The sequence below is a fragment of the Onychostoma macrolepis genome, chromosome 24 (genome assembly GCF_012432095.1).
Source record: "Onychostoma macrolepis isolate SWU-2019 chromosome 24, ASM1243209v1, whole genome shotgun sequence".
Taxonomy (NCBI): domain Eukaryota; kingdom Metazoa; phylum Chordata; class Actinopteri; order Cypriniformes; family Cyprinidae; genus Onychostoma; species Onychostoma macrolepis.
In genome coordinates this window covers 8,763,069-8,786,175 of record NC_081178.1, presented here as the reverse complement: position 1 = coordinate 8,786,175, position 23,107 = coordinate 8,763,069, and the positions used below count along the sequence as shown (strand labels likewise).

The 23,107-nt window shown below is 35.7% G+C and overlaps 1 protein-coding gene across 1 annotated transcript in view; it reads left to right on the top strand.

Moving 5' to 3' along the window:
• vipr2 (vasoactive intestinal peptide receptor 2) overlaps positions 1-13,916 on the top strand; it is a 33,750-nt gene extending 19,834 nt beyond the window's left edge. Inside the window, exons 5-13 of the mRNA XM_058765535.1 lie at positions 4,885-4,982; positions 5,345-5,480; positions 6,571-6,721; positions 8,542-8,602; positions 8,775-8,844; positions 10,050-10,141; positions 10,620-10,755; positions 10,997-11,038; positions 11,942-13,916. Coding sequence (XP_058621518.1) covers positions 4,885-4,982; positions 5,345-5,480; positions 6,571-6,721; positions 8,542-8,602; positions 8,775-8,844; positions 10,050-10,141; positions 10,620-10,755; positions 10,997-11,038; positions 11,942-12,115 — 960 coding nt within the window. The 3' untranslated portion in view covers positions 12,116-13,916. The remainder of the gene's footprint in view (positions 1-4,884; positions 4,983-5,344; positions 5,481-6,570; positions 6,722-8,541; positions 8,603-8,774; positions 8,845-10,049; positions 10,142-10,619; positions 10,756-10,996; positions 11,039-11,941) is intronic.
• Positions 13,917-23,107: the final 9,191 nt, after the last annotated feature.

Sequence of the window (23,107 nt, the reverse complement as noted above, 5' to 3'; positions counted from 1 at the left end):
ACATCTCTGTAAGCAGAGCAACAGATTTGCTTCACGTATACAGTAGCTTGTGCAATTTTTTTTTTTTTTGGATTTGGTGGAAACCCATTTCCGCTTCAGAGTAAAAAAAAAATTACTCAGTTAAATGAATGGACACAGTTAAATTAAGTTAATTATGACTTTTTCCCCCTCATATCTTTATTTACTGTAATTATGACTGTGTATCTCAATATGTGACTTCATATCTTTCATTTGCAACTTATTTTCTCATTATTGACTTTATTTTACAATTTTCATCATTTCAACTTTATATTTCACATTGTGACTTCACTTTATATCTCACAATGAATATTTCCTGTTTTTAACTCTCACATCCCCTTTTATCACCCTCTCCTTATTTATTCATTAATTAATTCATGCAATCATTTATTCATTCATTCTGTTCAAAATGTTGCAGTCAGGAAGTCTGCTGCTCAAGAAACATTTCTTATTATACGTAATGTTGAAAACGGTCGTGCTGCTTAATAGTTTTGTGGAAACAGTGATATTGATTTTTTTTTTTTTTGGATTTGGTGGAAACCCATTTCCGCTTCAGAGTAAAAAAATTACTCAGTTAAATGAATGGACACAGTTAAATTAAGTTAATTATGACTTTTTCCCCTCATATCTTTATTTACTGTAATTATGACTGTGTATCTCAATATGTGACTTCATATCTTTCATTTGCAACTTATTTTCTCATTATTGACTTTATTTTACAATTTTCATCATTTCAACTTTATATTTCACATTGTGACTTCACTTTATATCTCACAATGAATATTTCCTGTTTTAACTCTCACATCCCCTTTTATCACCCTCTCCTTATTTATTCATTAATTAATTCATGCAATCATTTATTCATTCATTCTGTTCAAAATGTTGCAGTCAGGAAGTCTGCTGCTCAAGAAACATTTCTTATTATACGTAATGTTGAAAACGGTCGTGCTGCTTAATAGTTTTGTGGAAACAGTGATATTGATTTTTTTTTTTTTTGGATTTGGTGGAAACCCATTTCCGCTTCAGAGTAAAAAAATTACTCAGTTAAATGAATGGACACAGTTAAATTAAGTTAATTATGACTTTTTCCCCTCATATCTTTATTTACTGTAATTATGACTGTGTATCTCAATATGTGACTTCATATCTTTCATTTGCAACTTATTTTCTCATTATTGACTTTATTTTACAATTTTCATCATTTCAACTTTATATTTCACATTGTGACTTCACTTTATATCTCACAATGAATATTTCCTGTTTTAACTCTCACATCCCCTTTTATCACCCTCTCCTTATTTATTCATTAATTAATTCATGCAATCATTTATTCATTCATTCTGTTCAAAATGTTGCAGTCAGGAAGTCTGCTGCTCAAGAAACATTTCTTATTATACGTAATGTTGAAAACGGTCGTGCTGCTTAATAGTTTTGTGGAAACAGTGATATTGATTTTTTTTTTTTTTTTTGGGTGCTTCCATAATTTTTATTCAATAATATAATACTTAAAATAAATAAAAACATATATTATATATGCATATATTATATATAATTTTTTGAATAAAAAACAATTGAAGTTTCATTTACTTTTTTGCATGAATACATGAAAATATTAAACCTTTTTCTAAAATAAAAAATTAAACAGTGTTAATAATACAGTAGCAAAACCAGCCTAAATGAGCTCAGTTATCATTGGCTTAACACTTTGCTTCTGACAAACGCACTGTGGTTTATCAGAGTGGGCCATACAAGGAAAATCTTGTTTTATGTTTTACTTGCATATTGTTATTTAATGTTTAGAGAGACAGTACATCTCCCTTGAAATGTTTTCCATCAAAATTATCGCCAATGGACTTTTGACATCACCCAGAGTTCAGCACGTGCTCCGCAGTAAGACGGTTGGCAGCCGTGCGGTTTGGGATGCTGCCCAGATGACTCTGCGCTGCTCGTTTGAGCGATGAGGGGACAGTTCGCTGTTTTTCATTCTGATCCTGTGTCGGGGGAAATGAAACATTAAAGCAATTTCCTGAAGGGTAGAGAGACAGTAGCAGAGGGCACATTCCCATCCTCTCAGAGCTCTCTCGTGGAAATTAGCAGAGATGACTAAAGTCGTCCTCCTAAGGCGTTAGTAAGAACACTGATCGACCTTGAGTCAAACCTGTCTGAAACCTGATTTCTTGAGCCCCGTCCTGCTTCGCTTCAAAGAAGTCTTGCCCCGGGACACTTCAGAGAAATTAAAACAAGCCTGCTGATGAATTAAATTGGACATTGATCTTCTAACCTTGGGGTATTGATTCTGTTTAAAAGGACACCTGCTATTCGTTTTAGGGTTCACAGCAAGTGATATCACCCGATGAAATTAGACCAGGTTGTCTTTCACACTTAATTTAATACATTAGAGTGAGGGTTATATTTATCTTAAATGATTTACTCTTCAGAAGAGAGAGAGGCTTTTAATTGGTTCTGGCTTTGATCTGTCAAAACGTGTCATTTCTGTGTCACCAAATGGAATTAATAACTGTTTCCAAACAGGTTTTTCAGATGTTATCCGCTGTTGGTCTGAAACTCACGACATTGGTTGAGCCAGCATTGCAACAACTGATTAGCAGTGTCTGATAATGTACTTTTCAAGATAATCCACCTCTTATTTTAACATTTAAAGATGAGACACATCACCTGAAAGTCTAAACAGACTACTTAGACATTATCTAAATAATGCTCACCTTTTCCGGGGGCCTTGGGTCGCATGTTGAGGTCCAAGTGCCATATTAGTGTCACTTTTAATCTGAAATTCTCCAGAAGTTTTCCATGGGCATTCCCTGAAACATATACCACATCCAATAATAAATAAGAGACTGTCTGAAGAAGGAAACAATCCCTCATCTCATCCAAAGCCAGCACAGAGGCTGGTTTCTGTCTCCTCTTTTTAACTGCTGCAGCTCTGATAACCAGCACATCACTAGTTGTTTATAGATGATGTATTACAGGCTTAGTATGAAATACACTGAGTAGTGGGACTAGACAAAAAATGTCAACCACCAGTTTTACTTCTGTATTCAAATGGGTGTTTTTTCCCCCAACTTTGGTTACATTTTGGATTGTTTGTCATATTTAAAGTCGTTTCTTTTTGTTACATGAACATTAAGTCTTTTTGTTTTTGCTTTCATACATTAAAACCCTTGGAAACTTGTTGACTTGTTACAATGACTTCATCCTTTTTTTATACTTTTCAAATGCCTTCTATTTATTGATTTGATATTTTTAATCCTTGTTCCTGAAAATGTCAATAAATTTATGTATAAACTATTTCAATGTTTATAGTGGGAAAATCATTTATATAAAAGTGAGTTTCCCAATTGTGACATTATGTGACCATTAAATACTTTACCGTTTATGAAGACAACAGTGTGAAATGATATTTGAAGAAAATCAAGAAAAATAAAGTAGTATATTATTATTATTATTTTGTGATCAGACCACTTAAAACAAATATGAATTTCATGTGTATTTCATTTATTTCAGTAATGTAATTTCAATTGCAGAATGATATCAAAAATAGTTCGTAACATTAATATCTTTACAATCTCTTTTGGTTAATTTAATGTGTCCTTGCTGGATAGAAATTATAATTAACAAAATATTTATAATTAACTCATTTTAAACTTTCTTTAATATTTTAGTGTCTTCTGACCTCAAACTTGTGATCAGTAGTGTACACTGTGACATACAACACCTAATTTTACACTAAAAAATAAAGTTATGAATTGTTTGGCATTTATATATACATAAAATATACACTATACATACGTTTTGTCATTTAGTGTCATACAATCACAAATGTATCATGCAATAATGCTCTAAAAGCAAAAACACACTGACATGCACACTCCCGGTCAAAAACACTCTAAATGGACAGATAAACCAAAAGTTGTAAAATATCCCTCTCACGCTAAATTTAGTGAGCTTTATGTTTAAAGAAGCACAGGAGGAATGTTCCTGGTGGTGATGTTGTTGAGTGGGTCTGTGGCTCCAGTGTGCCAGGTTGTAAGTCAGACTTAAAGAATGCTGTTTATGGGGGATGAGTCTGTCTGAGCTTCATCACGCTCTTCCACCACCAAACAGCTGCCTGGCCAACTCGCCATGTCCATGCTTATTAATCGCCCTGTCATCCTTGATCCATGAGAGAATTCACATTTAGCATGCATACATTATTTCATCATATTTGAAATCTGGCGTAGGGCTTAAATGCATTGCTTGTACTGCTGAGTGACGTAAATGGAATGTTTTCATTCAAACAGGTAGGTAAGCTAAAACATGGCCAAAGGATTTTTTTTTTTTTTACTAATTTTGTGTACAGTATATTTAAATTTGCATAGTCTGGGATATAGATTTAGTTTAACATGAAATTGATTTGATTATTTTTATGTAAATGAAATGAGACCCAAATATATAGTATACTTTTGTTTTTTAATAAACCAAATAAAATGCATTTTTGTTGAATGGAAATGGCAGCTTTGACATTTTGTTCTGCTAGGGGAAAAAAAAAGGTATGATTTTTATGCATCGTGAGCGTGGGCTGGTGATGACAGAATTTAAATGTTCTGAGAAATGTGCAACACGATTGGACTAGTCAAATTTAGACATGTTTAGACAGAGCTAACTACAATAATCATAATTTTTGCCTATATAATCATAACTTTTTAATACATTTTTTATTTATTTTTTTTGTTAGTGGAGAAATAGACCATAATGGTTTAGATCTCTTGGGGGAATAGCTGAATTTTATGTGGGGTGTCTTAACCCCACTAAAAATAAAATATTGCGAATACAAAGCGTTTCTCAAATTTTGTTTCTCTTCCTGTCCAGCTTGTATTCTACACGGTGATGAAGACCCTTTACACACTCGGACACAGCCTCTCTCTCATCGCACTCATCACCGGCAGCACCATCCTCTGTCTGTTCAGGTCTGAAACGGAGCCTTAAATAGTTCCAGTAGTTGTGTCTGCTTTATATTACTCTACACTTTGTATGGATGGATGGGCCTGCCTTATATTAATTGTAATCGTTGAGGAGTCGAATTTGGCAGGCTTCTGAACGACTATATTTAAAAATTTTGACATTGAGGATAAACATTATGCTTGGCGCTTGGGTTTTAGCCGATAGTGTTTATCTAGCTGGAATGAAATTATTAATTTAAGAAGTTGTCTGGAGATGTGATGAATGGAACAGTGCTTAAGACTCTGCATTTTTCTCACAAATTAACCATAAGCACAATTAAAATAGAAAAGAGGCCAGGTTTATTTACAGCTCTGTCTCGCTCCAACAGAAAACTCCACTGCACCAGGAACTACATCCATCTGAACCTGTTCTTCTCGTTCATACTGAGGGCCATCGCTGTGCTGGTCAAAGATGCCATCCTGTTTTCCCACGAGAATGTAGAATGTACAAAGCAGCCTTCACTGGTGAGTGAATCCATCCATCCAGAAGATCCACAAGTAAATTAAGATAATTGAATGTTGAAATTTTTTTTTTTGAAGAAATTAATCATTTAATTCAGAAAGGGATGGTTTAAATAAATCAAAAGTTACAGTAAAGACATTTAATGTTATAAAAGATTTCTGTTTTAAATAAATTAAGCAATTGCTTATAAACTCATAATTCTGAGAAGAAAGGTCAGAATTTTTGCAATTACATTTTTTTTTTTTCATAGCAGAAACCAAGAAAAAACTGAATTGTAAACTCAGAATTCTAAAATGTAAACTTGAATTTGTGAGAAAAAATAATTCTGAGTTTATATCTCAGTTCTGAGAAACAAAGTCTGATTGTGAGATAAAAATTTGCAATTCTCTCTCATTTTTTTATTTTATTTAAAAAATGGGTACGTCCTTCCATTGTTTTGTGAGCATCAAATGAGCATATTAAATTAGTTTCTGAATAGGCCTAATGGCTGCTGAAAATTCAGCTTTGCCATCATAGAAACAAATTACCCTTTAAAATGTATAAAATAGAAAACAGATTTTTTTTTTACTGTATTTTTTGCTTCTTTCAAAACATTTAAAAATCTTACCGACCCCAAACATTATTTTATTATTTCTGCACAATTAGTGACACAAAAATAATCATTGTTTCTCAACACCGTGTCAGTTAGTCTTCCATTGTTTGATCAAACAGGTAATCCCATTCCCGTTCTTCACAGCATTGGTTCACCCAGAAGTTGTCCTACCAGATGCCTCAAACAAACAGCAATGTTTGTTCACCTACAAATGGTTTACTTTGAGCAGTCTGCACACATTAAAATGGGATTTGAGGCAGTATTCTAACATCGAAATAATTACACACTTCACCTTTAAGGGTCTGAACTGAGCTAAGCCAGTTTCTTAAAACATGCATAGTCGACTAAACACATTTTATGCTTCGTCGGTTTTAAAAGGTGGTTATTTCTGTCACTACAGACCCTAATCCCCAAATCTGTACTCATGTTTGTTTGTCACAGTCTTTGGCATTTCTGAGATACATGTAGTGCACATTGAAGTTCTCTGTGCTTGTGTTTAGATTGGTTGCAAGGCCAGCCTGATCATCTTCAACTATTTCATCATGGCAAACTTCTACTGGTTGCTGGTGGAAGGGCTGTACCTACATACTCTACTGATGGTCATCTTCTCAGAGAACAGACACTTCATCATTTACCTCCTCATTGGTTGGGGTAAGTCTTCGTTAGAAACACTGGCCTTTTTAAGCTGTTTCTGTTTTCCAAAATCAATTGTTACTTTTTGGAATCACTTTCAGTCTTTTAAAGCTATTCATGTCAGTGTTTTTACCTGTAAGCAGGTTTTTGAGTAAATAAAGGATTATTTGAGTCTAAAGCCTAGAGATTTTCCACTTCCCACTGCATTTGATGCTTTAGCTTTCATCTTATCTGACACGAACACATGCGTGCATAGAAAATCATTTGAGAACACACACCTCTTCATGGTGTAGCACTGAATGTCTCTTCCTTAATTCATTCAAACACTTCTGAATAGATGTCGCTCACTACTCAGAGGAAAAACAGCGTTGGGAACGAGATGACGTGCCATCGGTCTTGTTCAGTCTGTTTGTCTTACATTATGTATTAGTATGTCTTTGTAGTTTGTTGTGTCCCTGGAGTTTCCAGGCGAGAGAAAGGAGAGCAGGATCTTCATTCATTTCTAGAGGACAGGCTTGGGTGTGGCTTGCTAGACTCATCATATCAACACCTCATTAAGCTTCTCTTTCATCATGACAGTGACGACTAACATGGCCTCTTTAATCATGTTCTGTTTACCAGCATTTCCTCTCCGGCTTTACTTGTGTTTAGAGATAGTGGCCCACATCCCAACAGGAAACTGAAGTAACAATTTCTCAGCAGGTGTTCGAGGAAAGATGCTGTTTCCTAACATCACATTATGTCTGTCTGTCTGTCTGTCTGTCTGTCTATCTGTCTATCTATCATCCATCCATCCATCCGTCCATCCATTTTCTGTCTGTTTATCTGTCTGTCCCGTCAATCTATACTTTGTCTGTCTGTCTGTCTGCCTGTCTGTCTCTCTGTCTGACTTTGTCTGTAGCCTATATGTGACCCTGGACCACAAAACCAGTCTTAAGTCGCTGGGGTATATTTGTAGCAATAGCCAAAAATACATTGTATGGGTCAAAATTACTGATTTTTCAGTAACACTTTACAAGGGTGCACAAATATGCATTAAATAATTCTTAACTAATGCACAGATAATCATGAGTTAATGTATAACTCATGATGAACTAAACCATTTATTAATGATTACTGCATCAGCAACTAATGAACATTCGATATGATTCAAAGATTAAGTAATCGATAAATTGTATACCCAATTTGGTAATTAACATATGAATTTACTTCATTAGTTAATAAAATAAGTTATTAGGTAGTTAATATATTATGACTCATTTAACTGATAACAAGTTATTGATTACTTACTCCATGAATCATATCGAATGTTCATTTGTTGCTGATGCAGTAATTGTTAATAAATGGTTTAGTTCATCATGAGTTACACATTAACATGATTATCTGTGCATTTGTTAAGCATGAATTAATGCATATTAGTGTCACCGTATTGTAAAGTGTTACCGATTTTTCTTTTATGCCAAAAATCATTAGGACATTAGGTAAAAATCATGTTCCATGAAGATATTTTGTGAATTTATTTAGTAATATGCATTGCTAAGAACTTCATTTGGACACCTTTAAAGGCGATTTTCTCAATATTTACATTTTTTTTTGCACCCTCAGATTCCAGATTTTCAAATAGTTGTATCTCGGCCAAATATTGTCCTGTCCTAACAAACCATACATCAATTGAAAGCTTATTTATTCAGCTGTCAGATTATGTATAATCAAAATCTCAATTTTGAAACCTTATGACTGGTTTTGTGGTCCAGGGTCACATATTTACATTGATTACGCATGAATGAACGTGACCACTAAGTCTCTTGATATTTGATCATTCCCTCTCTTTCCTCCAGGATTCCCCACTGTGTTTGTGATTCCATGGATTGTGTGTAGGATTTACCTCGAGGACACAGGGTGAGTAGTCGAGCATAAGCAGACAGTGACAGAGCTCACATGAGACTCTTAATAGCGGATATTTAAACCTGAGAGATTAAAATGAGGCAGAAGATGATGAAACACATTCCCATTTGCTACCGCTGTTATGAAATCACTTGTACTGTAACTCTTTGATGTCTCCTCATAACAGATGCTGGGAGAGAAATGATGCTCCGATTCCCTGGCGGGTGATTAACTGGCCAATCATGGCATCTGTCATTGTGAGTATAACCTCACACCAGCTATTATAAACCCTGTGACCAGCCTCATACTGTATGCACTATGTCAGGCAGGAAGGGATTCTGCCAGCAAAGCAGACGCGGGGATGTGCTGAGTCTCTCGAACAGTTTCCATGTCCTGGATGGGACGTGAGCGCAGGCATGTCAGGAAGCGCGAGCAAACGCGCTGTCACAAGTGCCTCTCTCAGCACACATGCCAAGACTCTCTCTTGTGTCCGCTGTGCCATTTCCATTTTGTAAACACTCACCTGCAAGAGATCAAATGTCTTTGGACAGCATGATGGCTGTGTTTGACAGCTTTGCCCAAATGCATCCAGGTCAAAATGTTCCTGTTCCTCAGCCCTCCAGAGCCTAGGAATGCAATAATAATAATAAAACATAAGTTTTTCTGGCAAACGTGCTCAGTTCTGGTGTGTTTAGATCACTCTCTCACAGAGCTCTGCACTGCATGCTACTGTGTCACTACATCTCTCTGCTACCCAGAATGCCACTGGTAGATGAACCTTTGGCCAACGTGTTCTGTTTGTTTTGGTTAAAGTTTTTATGGCGGGATTAATTATGAGGAACAGAAACAAGTGGCCTCTTTTGTTTCTACTATCTGTCTGATGGATTCAAACAAGATGGAAATTGGAGATTATCAATTTACATTCAAAGTTATGCATTTGGCAGACCAAATCCAAAACAGCTTTTGGTGCATTCAAGACATAGATTTTATTAACCTGAATGACATTAGTGTTTCTGGTGTCATTTTAAGGGCCAGATCAACTCCTTAAAGGGATGAACATTTTGTCATCATTTTCTCACCCTCATGTCATTTCAAACTGGTATGACTTACGTCCGTGGAGCATAGTGGAGATACTTTTGTCCATTCACTGAAAGTCAATGGTGTCAACACTGGATCTATTAGAGTTTCATTTTATGGACAAAAATCAAATCGTGTAGATTAAGAATGACTTGAAAAGGTGAATAAAATGGTGACAATTTAAATTTTTGGTTGAACTGTTCCTTTAAGACATTGTGTCACAGTGTGTGCAATAATCCTGTAATCTGGTTCAAATCTTACAGAATGTTTTGAGAAGTTCTTGTGACAGATCCAGTGAACCTTGGTAATGTTTAGTCTGGATAATGTCGTTGTATAAAAGAGGAATGATATAAAATCTTTTTCTCTTCCTTTCTGTGTTCCACAGTTGAACTTTATTCTGTTCATCAGCATTATTCGAATCCTGGTCCAGAAACTGAGGTGTCCTGATGTTGGTGGAAATGATCAGTCACAGTACAGGTATTGCAAATGGATGCCAACTAATATTCTATTCTGCAAACATGGCATCAGGCTCCATGGTTGAACCCTCTTACATGCTATTCAGGTCATCTCTTTTAAATTTACCAGGAGTTGCATTCTAGCATGAATTTCAGAAAAATGGTTGGAAATGGATGGCTGCTTTCCATTTTTATCCAGGTCTTCCACTATCTATTGTGCATTGCTAAATGTGTATGCATTGAAATGGGGGTGAAATATTTATGCTGCGATTTGTAGCAATCTGAGTTTTTGTTCTGCTGAGAGTGGCACGTTTTGAGTTTGAGTGCCCTGTCGCACTGTTTTTTTTTGTTCTCCTAAAGTTGAGATTTCAGTTTGAAGCTCTCCATTGTCTGCTTGAAAATATACTGTCTATTTGACAAAAATTGCCAAGCTATCATAACAGTAGGGGTCCTTTCCTATCACTCCGTCCAAATCCTGTTACTCCTCTTTCTGTTTTCAGGAGGTTGGCCAAGTCCACACTTCTGTTGATCCCTCTCTTTGGCATCAACTATGTTGTTTTCGTTTACATCATAGATGAAAATGGAGAGATGGAAAACTATAAAATATTCTTTGACCTTGGTCTGGGATCTTTTCAGGTGAGGAATATGTCTACAGTAAATGTATCACTAACGTGAAAATTCAGCCTTGCCATCACAGGAATAAATAAAATTGTAAAATTGATTAAAATAGAAACATTAAATTATAATGTCATTTGAATTTATTTTAAATATTACTATTTTTTTAATAACATTTAAAAAATCTCACCGACCCTAAACTTTTGAAAGATGATGCTTTATCTGTGTTGTACCACATTAACTCTTTATGTTCCTTTCACAGGGCTTGGTGGTTGCGATTTTGTACTGTTTTTTGAACAGTGAGGTTAGTCTGCAATCTTATTGATCTTTGATACATCTCCCTTTGGCTATATTCCCAAACCTGAGCTGCTTACTGCCTACATAGACAGCTGACTTCTAAGATTGCATCCTCACTGTAATTGAATCTCAAAAGTGAGCAATTAGAAAAACTTTACATAAGCAGCAACACAAATAATACTAAAAAATTACAAAAATACCACCACACATTAGGTTAAATAATATTTTTTATTACACTGAAATTTTTGACAATGCTTTTGAGTATCAGATGACATTTTTATATTAATCAGCATTTTTTTTTTTTTTTTTCATCAAATCTGCCATCCTTCATTTGTTTTTAACTGAGCTTGCCTCAAAGCATTCTGGCATTGGCATCTCTATTAAGGATACATACAGTGCTTCCTTAGAATTTGGTAAAAACAAGGTATTTTAAAAGGCATTTCTTCATTTATATGCATATGATGCCTGAAAATGCCTCCTCCTCAGGCAGCTCACTAGGTTTTTGGAACAGAGCAGTAGTTTTCCTTCACGTACAAATCAACATGAAACATTCACAACCCATTCTGTAATGTGATGTATTTCTGAGTGAAAAAGGATGTTGAAGGAGATAAACATGTAGGATGAATTGTTTGGCTCTTAGAAAAGTTGCCTCTATATGACAGGGAAAGGCATGAAAACAAGCTTTTTCTGAGGCAGAGCAAGTTTAATTAAAATCTGATGAAAGATTACAAACAAACATTTATGTTTGCAAGAATAGTGCCCTGAATCAATTACAATAAAACTAGAAACATATTTTGAGCATAAAAGGGCTCAATCTTGATTTCATTTTAACATACCACCCTGTGTGTGGTTGTGCTAATGCTAATCCTAAAGACTTTGCTAATAGATGTTATATTTGGCTGCTTTGCAGGTCCAGAGCGAACTCAAGAGGAAGTGGCGGAGTTTACGTTTAAAGCGTTACATCGGTCGCGACTACCGTCTGCACAGTTCATCCATATCCAAAAACGGCACAGAAAACATGGCCCAATTCCATCGGAACTCCAGAGCCCAGTCTTTCCTACAGACCGAGACCACCGTGGTGTGAGACATCTAGAAGTAGCGCTAAATGAATCACGCTCTTACTTCACTGCTCCTCGGCTAACAATTCAGTATTTTTCAAAAGCTTTACGCTGAAGAGGACAAGGCTTTCTGAAGCGTGAGATTGACATGCAGGAGACACGATAAGGATTCAGCATCTCTGAGGCACAACGCTGTATTTCAGTATACAATGCAAAATCTTGTTTCATAGCAAATTTTGCTATAAACCACCAAAAGAGCACATTAAACCAAACCTCTTTGAGTGGAATATTATTGGTGGCATTAAAAACGCTAGTTCAAAACTACAATATACATTGCTTTTTGTAAACTCTTTATTGCATTAGGGTCAGATTACATAATAGTGTTATATAAATGCTACTTAAGGCCTACAGCAACTTTCTTAGACGTTTATGAAAACGCAGCACCATGCTATCAACACATGAAAACTCAGCCACCTCACTAAGAACATGTCTTGGATGAATGCAAAAAGTGGGTCACCTCTATGCCAAACTCAAAAGTGAGGTTTTATAAAGAGGACATTACAGCCGGAGGTGTCTACATTAGCCTGGGACTCATTTCAGGAGAATGTGTCTTACTTTAGAAACATGTTGAAACTGTAAAAATCAGACGTGCATTCAAATGAAAAGTGGTGATTGTAAGAAAAAGCAAAAATTCTTGCACTGATATTGAACTGTTTTTACATAATTACATAATGCCATTTTGTCATTATACAACCCCTGGGATTTTTTTTCTTCCTCTTTTATATCTTGAAGAAAAGCCACAGTATGAAAAAGCATGAACTGAGATACAAGATGATACTTTTTCAAAGATACTGTATGTATATTCTAGCATGTGAATGTAATTCATTATGTGAGGAGATTCAGTGTAGTCTTATGAATGAAATGACAAATATGTGGGTGGCATAAATATCTTGCCCACAAAAAGATGTGTCCAGTGATAAACCAAACCCACGACTCGCTGTTATTACTCCGCAAGTTGTTTTATTTCATATCCCACTGATCAATAATTTCAATAGAAGGTGTTGACGGTGTTTCTGATTATTTCTGCTTTTGTGTTTCTCTCCCTCACATTGTCAGAGGGGTTGGAAAATTGTACACTGCAATGAATCCTGCTGTCTGTGCTCTTTTCATTCAACTGAAAAACAGATAATTAATCCAGTAGACAGTTGGATGCAGATTTAGGTCAAGTGAACTGACAAAACAGCGAGTGTGAGTGCGTATGAAAGTGACATTTCAGTGTGAGCTGTGCTCTGCGAACAGATTCTGGGAACCGCGGTACAGAGACTTCACAATAGGTTGGAGAGGAGATCGGATCTCTTACAGCAAGGCCTGAAGAGCGAGAGGTCCCCAGGACACCACGTGCGATGTTGCGTTCATTTAAAGTGACACAGACGCCACAGGCAGGGGCATTCAGCATCATTATCAGACTGTCAAAGGGAGAAGAAAAGATGGAGCTTTAATTAGAACTGGCAGAAAGGAATTGTGGGTTGACTGAATTAAATATTGAAGGTGGGTTTCCAAGTTTATTGTGGAGGACAGTTTGCCTTCATTTTAAAAGATGGTTGTGGTCTGTGAAGAATCTGGTGTGTTTGACAGATGCATTTATGATGTAAAAAATATATACAAACAGAGGCCATAATGTTGTGCACTTCTTGTTTATTATATTTAACCATCTGCATTGTTTAATTGGAAAATTGTTTTCAGTTTTATGCAGTTTTTACATTTCTGCTGAATGTTTCTTGTAAACTGTATTGAGATTTTTCATTAAATGTGAAAGTTGTTTTTAAATTGTATTTAGTGTGATGTGCACTGAAAAAATTTTCTTGTAAATTTCACAATTATTAGAAAGAAGCGCAGCAGGTAACAGTGAATCAAATGCAAAATTTAAAGTAGAAAGACTAAAATGGTATTTTTTATTTTTTTTTTGTAAAATGCACTCCAATAATCTTTATTTACAACTGTGTAGTGATTCTTTTTTGGCACCATTAATGTAGCTGATTTAATTTGAATTTAATTTTCAGCACGTATTCAGTTTACACTGTGCTAATTGAAATTATTTAATATGCCAAAATAATTTGCTCGTGCAATGTAGATAACATTGGTAGGGTTTGTTTTTATGACCATGGGTCTTGGGAACAATAAATGAGATGCTAAAATTGGACCAGTGAAATACGATTACACTTCTCCCTTGCCGATCAACAGATCAGCTTCACCATCAACACTGATGATATCACACACAGATGATGTTGTTTTGACTCATTTCCTGTTCTATTGCTGTCTGTTGTCTTATCGCCTTCCTGTAGCCTCGAAAAGGAGCGAACATGCTTCTCCTTGGAGGCACAGTAAAAAGTAACCGAGAATAACAACTCTCGTTTTCAGGCTGCTGCAGGCCTCCCCATCCACACAAGTAATTTACAAAGCACTGTTTCTTCATGCAACGTTTAGCCTACATGTGCCATCAACTCCATAAAAACAATCGAACTGACAGAATGTCACAAATGAAATTTCACGGTAATTCACGCAGCCTGATTATGGAGTTTCATAGCTTTCAGTGTAACAGTTGTTTGGATGAAGATGAGGCCTTTGGGCCAGCTTTCATTGACATGATGATGTCCAGTCTAGGGAATAAAGGATGGCACACTGCCATGGTTGAGATGTTCCAGTCCTCTTGCCTCATGCTCATTAGCAGCGTTTGTCAACGTACACATTTACGTACAAATTGCATACAAATTTCGCATGCAATTGACCCTTCGCAAAGACCCGCCCCCCCCCCCCCCCTTAGTTACTGTTGCTAGGTCCGACAAGCCATGCCGCTCTCACGCCACACATCATGTTCTCACACAGTGAAAAATAGATCGTAGTGCAAAGAGGAAACACGCCGACAGACACGACAGAGCAGGTTACTTTAGGTATGAAACAAAGTCTCAGCTTTCAAATAATTTCATTTTTAAGAAATTCAAACGATAAATACAGTTTTGTGGCTCTTTAATGTGTCGTGACAGATTTCTGTAGTGCTTCAGTTCAAGCGGCACGTCATCTCTACTTCTTTACTAGTTATAGCACAAAATAAACATGAATGAACATCAGAAGGTATCTTGTTTCAACCACGGAAAGACATCAATAGACACCTACTTTTCAAGTTCAAGTCCACCGAAGTTATGCTGCCTTCACACGTTATCGGAAATTTCCTATTTCCCACTTATGAATTAATGATTACGAGCTTGTCACAAAGCTTGTGCTTTGTTGTCGGAAAGAATAAAATGTAGTAATATTAGTACTATTACTAGTGTTATATTAGTATTATTTACTAATGTTTATTAATTTCTTGAATTAGTTTAATTGTAGTTTTTTAAAAATATTTATTTTTACATTTCTAATTAGATTTAATAATTATTTTTTATTATTAGTTTTACTCATTTTAGAACTTTTTAAGGCAACATTTCTAATTTTCTTTATTTACTCACCCTCAGGCAATCCAAGATGTAGATGAGTTTGTTTTTTCATCAGAACAGATTTGGATAAATTTAGCATTACATCACTTGCTCACCACTGCAATAAATGGGTGCCGTCAGAATGAGAGTCAAACAGTTGATAAATACATCACAATAATCCACAAGTAATCCACATATTCCATCAGTTAATGTCCTGTCAAATGAAAAGCTGCATGCTTGTAAGAAACAAATCCATCAAGGCATTCCAGCTTTAAACTGCAGTTTCTGAGGTAAAAAATATGAATGTTTTGGACTGTTTTTGTTTGTAAACAGTGCTTCATTTGTGCGTATTTCTCTCCTGATTCAGACAAGATGACTTTTTCACCGGAGAATGCAATATTATGGACAGAGAACTCGTATTTTAGCCAGAACCAATAGTTTAAAGTTAGTCGTGTGGATTACTTGTGGATTGCTTCGATGTTCTTTTTCAGCTGTTTGGGCTCTCATTCTGATGGCACCCATTCACTGCAGAGGATCCATTGGTGAGCAACTGATGTAGTAGAATAAACAGAATAAATTTCTATTTATAAATTTGTAGAATAAACTTTCCCCTCAACCTTTTACTCCCATCTTGGGTGGCCTAAGGGTGAATACATTTTTGGGTGAAGTGTTCCTTTAACAAAAATGATTTTTTTTTAGTTTTAATTTTAATAGTTTTAATTATAAAAATAATCTTAAATCAATATTTAATTTGTCTAATATTCAGACACCAAATAGCCACCCAGCATACATTGGATTGACCTAGCAACCACCCAGGTAAATACTCAGCACACCTTAGCAACTGCATGACAATGCCCTGGCAACCACACACACCAACCTACATTGTGGCTGTTAGTTTTGCAAGGGCAAGCACAACCCATATTTTCTTCAGAAAATGCAAAATAAGCCATTTGAGAGCTACAATTTTGTCAAGGGATTTGTGGTAAAGTATTCTTGTGTCACAACTTCAAGAACATATAGTAAAATAAAAGTTATTTGCCTACATTACACAACTTCAAATGTCTGACTTGCAAATTAACACCTGTGCCCTATCCCTTCACCCGAAGAATCTCCAGATGCTTCACTTTGGCAATGATCCATCCTGATTCGTCCCGATTTATCAGTGCTGTTGACCTCTATACCTCAGCTAAATCATTTGACATGGGTATTAGGCTGAAATGACATGCATCCAATCCTGTGACAAGAGGCGAGTTGTCAGCCTGTGGATGTGGCGACCAATGAGTGTTGGACCTGTGTGCTCAAAAGCCAGTGAAGTGGAAACCTCCACACACTATACTCTTGGGAACTGCAAATCTGCTTTCAGAATCCCTGCATTGGATGGAAATAGACAGGCATCTATGCTGTCTAAATTACTTACTGGTATTTGTAGCTGGGTGGCATGTGCTTTAGAGAGATAGAAATGGCCTTTTGGGATGTTATGACCGGTCATTGACCCCTGTTCACACATACAGCATCTGAGAGTCTTTGAAAACATGTTGTCCATTAGGAACAGCTGTACTTATCAGTTAGTCCTCTGTTTGTCAATGTCACTGCACAGCGAGAAGTTCCTTCTGATTATCAGTCAGGACGACTGTAGTCTATTAACTGTCCCGTTCTCCTTTGGCCTCATCGATATCTCCTGCTGAAACAGAAGCCTCTCACTGAGAAACTGTTCTTTTCCGAGTGGACGTACGTGCCCAGGTCAGTCAGGAGTGTATATGTTGATATTGATGGCCCAAAAAGGTAAAATCCAAAAACAACAAACATGTACATACTATTTATAACTGTGGATAAGGAATTTGTTTACTTATACAAAAATGCTGGGTTGGATAGCACTATAGTATCAGATGGTAATACTGTGGTACCTTGATATATATACCATGCTACAGGATGATTACCATATTTCTATGCTATGTTTTTATGTGGTATGGTATTACCATGGAAAATGTCCAAAACTTGTGGTATTAACCACATACACAAAAATGACAGTATTACCATAGTACATGTCCAAAAAACATGGTAGCAACTTGGTACATATCCAAAAAACATGGCATTACAATATGTAATGCAAAAACATGCTTTTACCATAGTACGTAGTCTAAAATAACATAATATTACCTTGGTACATGTGCAAAAACATGGCAATACATTAACTGCTACCTTTTGTTTTGTATATTTTGTCAGTATATTGGCTGTAAAGAAGGTAAGAGATTTATGCAATGTTGATGATTCTCAAATGTACTCTAAAGAAAATAATACCATGATATTAAGATAAATTTCCCCCAAATTGTGGCGTTATATTGATACATATCCAAAAATGGCAGTATTACAGTTTTTCTCAATCGATTTGACACTTTTCTCCAATGCAACGCACTTGTTCTCAAAACAATTAGCACAGCCATTCAAACACAAAATAATCTTAACCAAACAGTTCAACTTTACTGCAAACTGAAGCACTGCAATTTTTTCTATAATGCGTTTATTAAAAGTAAATATTAACATCAAATCTATAGGTTTGTTCTCTAATGATTATGAAACACATTTAGCTGTAGATGCACAAATACACTAATGAAAATACATGTTTATTGCAATTCTTCAGCAGGGAGTTTTGTTATATATATATATATATATATATATTGTGTATATCTAAACAAACAAACAAAAAAAGTTGTAAAAATGTAAAAAATAGTTTTCCAACTCCTATCACCCATCTGAAAAACTAATTGCCCCTTTAAACTTAAAATCTGTTTGTCCCAACTTTAGCAGCAAGAACTGCAAGCAAACGTTTCTAATAACTACAGCTCAGTCTTTCACAGCACAGTGGTGGATATATATATATATACACATACATACATACATACATGCACACACACACACACACACTGCTGTATACATGAATTATCCTGAATTATTGATCTGGCCTTTCATTTACATCTGGAAGAGAATTTCATTGCATTTTCATATTTGCTGCACTTGCATCATAGGAGAAAAAGTGTAAGAAGGTTGAGTCCATCCTGTCTCAACATCTCCACAGGCCTCTTCCTTTGTGACTGGTGATGTTATTGTGGACCACCATGTCAACAATACTCCTGTTCCATTCAAAATAATCTTGATTGTCCACCTGAATGATCTCAAACTTCAATTCTGAAAAATGTTTGGACATTTACAGTAAATAACAGAAGTTGTCCCAGGAGGACTAAAAATCTGTACTATCAACAACCAAAGTATAACCCTTTATAAGTCTAACCCCCAAATGTTACATAAATGTTTGTGATTTGTGTAAAACCTTTTTTCAGATATTTTAAAGTATTGGTTGGTTGTATTAACTATTATGAAAACATTTGAGAGTTTTGTGCACATTGTTTTGAGAAAATTATTTGCGTGATTTGTAATTTGCATGAAATGAATGAAAACGTACAATCTGTTTACACTCTCAGAAATAAAGGAACAAAAGCTGTCACTGGGGCGGTACCTTTTCAAAAGGTACATGTTTGTATCTAAAGAGTCCATTTTGGTACCTTAAAGGCACATATTAGTACTTAAAGTGTACACATTAGAACCTAATAGGTACAAAAGTGTAGCTTTTAAAAAGGTACCGCCCCAGTGACAGCTTTTGTACCTTTATTTCTGAGAGTGTAGGACAATTACAAAGTGTTCAGATCACTGTGTTAACTGTTTTGAGAACAGTAACCTGAGTTTGGAGAAATGTGTCAAATCGATTGAGAAAAACTGTAACATGGTAAATGTTCAAAAAAGCATGGTGTTATCTTGATTCATATTCAAAAACCATGGCGTTACCATGATAGTACATGTCCAAAAACTTGGTATTATCTCAGTACATATTCAAAACATGGTATTAAACACATAACAAAAATAAAACATGGTTTACCATGGTACCAAATCCAAAATTTGTTAAATGTCCAAAAAAATGATAGGCTATATATTCTAACAATTCTTATATATACATTTATGGAAAAATACAAAGTATTACTGTGTTTTTTGACATGTACCATGGTATTATCATGTATTTTGGACTTTTTAGCAATTATAGCAATACCACTTTTTATTTATGCACATATAGTAATACAGTATTTAATATGAATTAAGGTAATGCCGTGTTTACTTGACATTCACCATGTTAATACTGTTTAGTTTTGGTTATGAATCAGGATAATGTTGTGTTTACTTGACATTTATCATGTTAATACTGTAGTTTTTGTTTATGAATCAGGATAAAGCCATGTTTATTGGACATTTACCATGTTAATACTGTAGTTTTTGGTTATGTATTACGACAATGCCATGTTTTTAATGTATGTATCAGAGTTGTCACCAGATCTTGATACCTTTAGAGGGAGAAATATCAGATCAACCACAGGTGATGCTGAATTTATGTACATGTCTGATGTTTGCGGCACTGCTACAGTGAGGTGATGGAGTCAAACATTTCCACTGGCTCAGATGGACAGTGCAGACAGGCAGCAGATGGAGGGTTTACACACCTTGAATAATGAATTTTCTGACCAGGAAAAAAGAACAGTCTGAGCTCCTTCTCCAGGGACAGGTCCAAAATATCCATGTGGTACAGAGTAAACGGCTGTTGAAGTTCCTTAAATGCTCAACACTGGGCACACAACAGAAATTAAGAGCTATGGTGTGGACAAACATGAACTAGAGCAATGAAATTGATAAACTGCATTGGATTTGAAGGTGTAATAATCCATAAAGTGACGATTTGTAATTCTACAGTGCCAAGTAAAACAAAGGACGTGTAGTTTTATTCATTTATTTATTTTTCTTTCAACCACATTGTTCTTGGCATTGCTTGAGAAGGTTTGGTGGGCGAATGTATGTACTTTAAATGGACCACAGCAACAGATGGACCAGAATTTACTCTTAGCATGCTTTTGTGAATACACCTTATCCAAGTATCCCCTTATCAGAAGGATGCTATTTATGTCCAAGGGCAATGGTATGGGGGTGAATTTTAACATTTTAATATATCATTCAATGAACTTACATATTATGAGAATTAAATTATATTTCTATATTTTTAGCAGGGAATTACCTCAACTTTATTTTTACTTGTTCTCAATTTAGCTTCAATTAGTCAGCTTAAAAAGCATGGTTGTACAGAAAGTTCAACGACTGACTATTTCTATTCTACTCTACTTCTATTTTAAACTATACAGGAGCAAAATTTATAGAATACACTACATTATGTTGATAAAATATTAACACTGCGTGCAAATGAATATTGGGTTTAATCCACTGCTAGAAAGTTCCTGGCTTATGGCCACTGTTTTGTAATTAGCTGTCTCCATTATTCTTCAGGGCAGGAGAGGCAGACATGAATGGCATAAAAATTCAGGAGACAGGACATTTTCTTTCGTTTAAAAACATTTTTAAGCTGCTGATCTAAGAAAGAAAAGCAATGGAGAACAGCAAGATGCTCACAAGAAGCCTTTAACTATTTCTCTCTCAATTTCAGGAAAATGCTTGTCTATGACCTTATTCTCTGTTCTCTGTCTCCCTCTGTTGGCCCTCACAGTGATAATATTTAATCACTACTGCATGTTATTTCACTTAACACCCCCTACTGGATTTATTTTATACCAACACAAGTTGTGATGCATTAAATTCCTAATTGTGTCTTAACCTCTTTAGGAATTTAAGAATGCCTGCCAAAAATACTGATATAAAACAGCAACCTCCTTATGATAATTTAATTAAACAAACCAGTGTCCTGTATGAAAGTCTCGCTAAACATAGCAGCAACACGAGCAGAATTGTGACCGCTACATATGAGCTAAATGCTACATTTAACATGTTGTCTTAAATTATTAAAGTTTTAGCTATTAATATCAAGTGTAGAAGTAAATTAGACAGTGCTATTATTACAACTTACCTCGGGTTAGTTGTAACAATATTTGAGGTAAATAGGCTATGCAAATCGTGCCTTTATTTGGTTACACAATAGTCTAAATGATTTTACTTGTTTCAAATAAATTACAAATAAGAAATAGAACATTACTGTGCATGGTTAAATGTTATGTTTTTTTTTTTTTTTCCATTAGCAAAAAACGCTTCCCCGTCGAGAAAGCACTAGCAGGGGAGTCGCAGCCTCCCCCGGTCCTAGTAGGCTACAGTAGTAATTTTAAGATGAGATGAAACGGCTGACGACAAAAGAAAGAAATTACATAGAATACAATTGTATTGACTGATATATTGATTTAATTAGTTAGTTATTTTTTCTTATATTTCTTATTTTTATTATAAAATGGATACGCGTCATAATCTGAAAACCACGCCCATTCTGACTAATAAAATAGAACATGTCTAAAAGCTGCTATGTGACAAGGTGTACCGTAGTGGGCGTGTCCTAAATGCGCTCAGTGAAGGTGACGTAAGTGCATTAATATTAATGCACAGTAAAACATGTGGTCACAGGAGACGCGTTTGGACGGTTTAGACCCACAGTTGGACACAGCAATAGGTCTAGGCGGACCACTTGTGATCGGATCGTAGAAAACGCGTAATTCCATGTGGAAACGGGGCAATGTAACTCAGAACATGTGGTTAGTCCCATGTGTCAGCTATCTCGAGGGACCGGGACGTCTGCTTCGGAGTTGTATGAATAATCAAATGGCTTGTGGCTAAGAAATGGTGAGTGATGTACAGATTTTTGTGAGAAAATTAAGCGGACATCCCGAGTAAACCCCTCCTGTTAAGATGGCAAGAAAGACCATGTAACGCGTCGCGTCTTTCGGCTTCCGCTCTAGTCATTTGAGGCACATGGAGCAGCACACTCTCTTCAAAGTGGATTTTCGCGCGAGAAGATCGTCATGTGGACTTCGACTTCTACTTTGAGTTCGCTGTTTTTAGAGAACCATCGGACGATTGGAACATAAGTAACATAGCAAGGAAAGCGTAAAAGGCATGTTTTGGACTTTTAGTGCAGTTCGAAAAGGGTCATCAGCAAAGTATCAGTTGGGAGTAAACGAACGATCCCGGTGAGGAATAACATTGAATAAAGTGATATATACAGTGTATATAGCTAAAATATAAGTAACAACAATGTTTACTATTTATTTGTCTCTTTCAGTCAAAAAAAGAAAAGAAAAGAAAAACCGCTTGATGGCTAACTTAGGTTCTCCCATGACCAACTAAACCCCATTAAGACCAGCCATTAGACCGGTTTAGTAAGACTGCCAGAGCAGTTATGACCAACAAATCAGCTTAGGCTAATTTAAGGTGTTTTCAGCAGGGACAAAAAAAAAAAACTAGCTGGAAGCTAACAGACTTTGCTAATATTGGTGATCAGGATGGCCTATAGTAAGTTATATACTAGTGCGGCTTGACTGCATTTATGGTTATTTTAATTATGAACATTATTACATTAATATAATTACTAATGTGTTGTTTACATGAGCTCCAACTGTACTGCCTTATTCATATTATAGGGTTGATGTTAAGGTAGTCGTTGATACTGTACTTTGCAGTATGTGC